The 5,098-nt window shown below is 43.0% G+C and overlaps 1 protein-coding gene across 1 annotated transcript in view; it reads left to right on the forward strand.

Moving 5' to 3' along the window:
• Positions 1-268: 268 nt before the first annotated feature.
• The window catches only part of ACTR2 (actin related protein 2), a 33,443-nt gene continuing 28,613 nt past the window's right edge, over positions 269-5,098 (forward strand). Inside the window, exon 1 of the mRNA XM_007940065.1 lies at positions 269-316. Coding sequence (XP_007938256.1) covers positions 269-316 — 48 coding nt within the window. The remainder of the gene's footprint in view (positions 317-5,098) is intronic.

Here is a 5,098-nt window from a genome sequence, read left to right on the forward strand (position 1 = left end):
GAGCCGTAAGGCAGGCCTTGGTACGCCTCTGTTTCTCATTGGATCTTATCGCTGCCAGTCGCGGCCTCCTACCTCCAGTTCCCTACCACCTCCAAGCCCGCAGGCAGATAAACGGCGGGCGGGGCAGGGTGGCGACTTCCGGTTGGGAGAAGAAAGTTGGGCCGAAGGCGGGGCCGCGAAGAGGGAGGAGAAGGAAGAGGAAGAGGAAAGGCCGGGCGGTGGTGGCTGTAGGTTTTGCGGGAAACGGCGGCTTTCTTCCAAGTGGACGATGGATAGCCAAGGCAGGAAGGTGGTAGTGTGCGACAACGGCACTGGGGTAAGTGCCCGGCGGAGAGGCCGCGGCGGGCACAAGCCTCGGAGGGATGTGCGGGGGGCGCGCGGGCCCTCAGTGCCTGGGGCTAGTCTCTGGGCGCAGCCTGCGGGGGCATAGGGGCGCGGACAGGTGCTTCCTACCTCCAGAGATTTGAGGAGCAAACGAGCCGAGTCCTCGTCTCCCCGGAGCCCGCCATCCCGCAGCCAGCCCTGTGGGTGGCGGGCGAGCCTGGCGGCGGACCAATATCTCACCTGCTGCCCCTGCGAGGGCCGGCTCCGTGCAGGCGCGGGGTCTACTTGGCCAGAATGCGGGGAGGGGTAAAAGGCAGTGTGGTTTGTACGATCCTAAATGGACTTTCCCCCGGCTTTGCCAGTGTGTAAAAAAGGGGAAGACCGAGAGGCCTTCCTCTTCCTGTATAGTTGAAGGTACTGAACTGGAGGCAGGAAACGGGTTTAAAGAAAAAAAAAAAAAAAAGGAAGTGCTCTCAGGCGTGCAGTGGGCCTCACTCCTTCGCAGTGAGGTTTTATGTTGAGGAAGGGGGATACCAGATCGGCAGCGCATCATTTTTCGTTCTTTGCGTTGGTAGTTCGGTCCAGGTGCGGCTGCTGGAGACGACCATGCTCCATAGGATTATCTTGGGAGATCTAGGACCACGCAAGGCCCAAGTGTTCATTTCACTGACCCTGGGGGATGGGGGTGGGGAGTTAGTCAGTTTTGGTCTTCATCCCCTTTTTTACTTAAGTGCAGAATACAGATGTTAGCCTTTAAGATCCTAAAAAGTGAATATTGTAAAAATCTGATTAGAGCACTAATTTAGAAATTATTGAAAGTTATGTCATTCAGATGCCCTCCCACATTTTTAAAAATGTATTTCGAGCAACAGAATCAGCATTTTGGAAGATGAAAGTGTTAAGTATTTCGAGTAATTTCTATACTGGTCATTTTCCATCCTACATTATAGAGATTTCTAACCATTCTGTGACTTCTCTCCTCTTCCCATAAATGTGACATATGAATTGAAACAGATTTTACTTCAACTTTAAAACACTTTGGACTGGAATGTTGAGGGTAAAATAGCTGGTACTCACTTATGTAATACTGCCCTTGATTGAATTTGTTACTTTAAAAAAAAAAAAACCAAGCAGTAGTTATACTGGCTTCATCTGGGATAAGTTACAAATTGACAAGAATAAAAAGAGTGTTGTCATACAGTGGGGCATCCCTACAAATTGGAATACTTTTTTAAAAAAGGAAGCAGATCCACTGCTATGGAAACATGTCCAAGATGATTCCATATATGTTTGCATTCTTTATTAAAGGTATTCATGTGTCCATAAACTTGTATCTATATTTTGAAGCTTTGGAAGGATACATAAGAAATGTTCATAGTGGTTACCTGTGAGACTGGGGATAAGAGAGTAAGGGAAAAATGGTGAAGAATAATGTTGTTTCTTTTGTACTACAAACACATTCCTTTTACAGTTAAAATTCAGTTAAAGGTGCTTTTAAAAAGAAAAGTCTTCATTTTTGCTTCAAAGAACATTATACCCTGCATATTCTTACCATTTGATGACTCAGTAGGAAGTAAGGGAGCAAGTTGAAACCACAGTGCTAAGAAGAGGAAACTATATATGGTAAAATCTATTTCTTAAACACAACCTTCTTGCATACAGTGAGAGAACTAAGTCACTCAGTCTTCTAATGATTGGAGTGGGGAAGAGATTTAAAAGATTTAAATTATGACAAATGAATAGTTTAGAAAATAATGTTTTCTTTGAATTTTATCACATGGTTTAGATTTTTAAAAATATTGATTTTTTTTTTAAACAACAAAGGAGATGTCAGATTGACTTCACATAGTTTTATATTATTGATGAATGGATTATTTAAATTATATTCTTGTTATGGTAGCTCTTACTGGTTTCATATTTGAAATAAAAATACATACCAATGACTAATGCAGTTATTGCTGTTTTGATTGAATGCCCTAATACTGTAGGAATGCTAGCACTGGATTACTGTGGCGGTATCTGCTTCTAATAAGCTTCTGCTTAAGTAGAATAAATGATTTTGTTAATAAGTAATTGATGTCTTCAATTTGAATTAAAAGCCAAATTTTCTTTGTTTATAAAGCACAATAATATCTTTTAGGATTTTTTTCTGTAGTCTCAAGGATATAAAAATGGCATGATTTCAACATACCTTGTATGGCTTTACAACGGGGAGGAGAGAGAATCAAGATCATCAGCTCAAGGCTGATTTCTTTGAGGTGGAATGCAGACATACCTCCTTTCTCCAACCTTTTTACCAATTCTGACACTAGCTGTCCCTCTCATGGCACTCACTACTTGTCTGCTGGGTCTGATAGTTCCTTGCAATAATTACTCAGAATTCATACACCATATTCATGATGGTGAGGTTTATTTGGGAAGTAACAGTTTATAATTTAGGATCAGGAAAGTCTCAGGTTATAGTCCTTTGATCAGGACAGCTTTTTCTCAACCATGCCTGTATAGGCAGTCCTCTCTCAGCCCTTGGCCTAGCCTGACCTGACCTCTGACCTCTGTCCTGCTCTGGCAAGAGTTACAAAGCTCTTTAGCTCTGCCAGTAAATCCCTGGAGGCACCCCATTCCACTGGCAAGCCTCTTGCCTGAAAGAGCTCAGCTCTCTTGCTTGATAGGTCAGCATAGTTACTGTAGCTGTCTTTCCATGGTCCAAGAAGCCCACCGTGCCATCTTGTGCTGTCTTCTGTTTCTGCTGCCACCACTTCTCACCATTTCACATCATCCAGTGTTACAGCACTCTGTCTTCTGAGTCTAGGAGGTTCTCAGCACGGGGTCTGTGGGTCCAAAATACGCCCTTCACTTCTGACTCTTCTTAAAGGTAGTAAAGTACCCCTTTCCACTGCCTTTAAGCCTGTTGTTGTTGTTTGCCGTCCAGTCGGCCCCAACTCATAGCGACCCCTCCTTGGGTTTCCGAGGCAGTATCACTACGGAAGTAGGATTGCCCAACCTTCCTTCCGAGGAGTGGGGTGCAAAACAGAGCAGTCCTCTCATTAGGGTTTCATATGCCTTGGAAGGAAGGTTGGGCAATCCTACTTCCATAGTGATACTGCCTCGGAAACCCAAGGAGGGGTCGGAAACCCAAGGAGGGGTCGCTATGAGTCAGGCTGACTGGACTGCAAACAACAAACAAACAAAACAATGCTTTATTTGCATAGTCTCACCCCCCCCCCCCGCAAGGGAGTACCTTATTTGCATTAGGAAAACTGTCCAGTCCCCTGATGGGTCACAATCACCTCATTGGCATAGTCCCATGCAATCATTTTGTGGAAGCCACAAGACCATGGCTTGAAGGACCACACAAATTTACTGTACTGCAAGGACCCTCAAGTTTTGTCTTCTAACTTAGGCACTTGGCAAATGTTTTGTTGCTTAAAATACATTCAAACAAGAATTTAAAGATACAAACTATCCATCTGAACAACTATAATCAGAAAACATTAAGTGATATGATTATTGCTTTTCCATTCTGCATGTTCTGTGTGTGTAGCTCAGAATGAGAGGAGAGCCATGTCAACCCTTAACGTCCCTCTGCACCAGCTTAGGCCTCCCACCTTCAACTTCTGTTATGATTTCTCACTTACTAATATCATCTATTTGTATTTAATATGTAATAGACCTTAAAAACTTACAGATTCTCTTTTCAGTCATTCATTCTATAATTTTCTTTGGAAGCATTTATACCCATATAATTGAGACTTTTCATCATGGTGAATGGATACTTTTGACCCACCCATCATCCGTATCTGTTCATTACTTTGAGGTAAACATAAGCATGTAATCTTGAAGTAGTATTTAATTGCTATATTTGTGATATATATGTAACTTATGACTGATGCTGATATTAGGCCTATGATCGTGACAATTTTTTTTATTGTTACTGTGATTTGGATTTGTTTTCAATTCAATAGTTCGTACGCATTTTGTTTCATGACATCGATTGCAACTCTCATCATGTAACAACTCTCTTTCCACTTCTTCCCTGGGGTTACCTTTTACCTATGTCCTTCTTTCTGGTGGTACAGTGCCTAAGGCATTTGCCTACTAACCAGAAAGTTGATGGTTTAAACCCACCAGCCAGCCACTCCACGGAAGCAAGACTGGGCAGACTACTTCCGTAAAGAATTAATGTCTTAGAAACCCAATGGGGGTCCCTGTGAGTTGGAGTCTACTCTGTGGCAGTGGGTTTGGTTTTGGTGCTTTCCTATGCATTCCTGCCCTCTGAGCTATTTCCTGGTATAAATGCTGCTCTTCTGATCTCCCTTGGTTGATTGTTCTAAGGAGTATAACTACCTGGTGTAATTGTTTGGTTGTTTATTGTTTGACTGGAAGCCACAGGAGTGAGTTCAATTACAGGCTGGAAGGGTAGCTAGGGGCTATAATCTCAGGGGTTTCACCAGTCTCTGTCAGATCAGTAAGCCTGGTTTTTTTTAAGATTCTGAGTTTTGTTCCAATTTTGACCCTGGCAAATTTATTATATAGAAAATTAGTATATGATTGAGATAATGATGATAACAGATTCTCTATCCTTTCATATAATTTCTGATCACGTCAAGTGAGCTGGATTTGACTTAGGACAAAAGAGAGTTTGTGCCTCTCTTTTGTGTTGCATGAGTTGTGACTTAGGAGCTCTGGTAGCGTAGTGCCTAAGGCACTTGACTGCTAACCAGAAGGCTGGCGGTTCAAACCCACCAGCCACTCCTTGGAAGGAAGATGGGGCAAT

Source organism: Orycteropus afer, unplaced genomic scaffold (assembly GCF_000298275.1).
Source record: "Orycteropus afer afer isolate SDZICR_OR568_19922 unplaced genomic scaffold, OryAfe1.0 scaffold00065, whole genome shotgun sequence".
NCBI lineage: Eukaryota > Metazoa > Chordata > Mammalia > Tubulidentata > Orycteropodidae > Orycteropus > Orycteropus afer.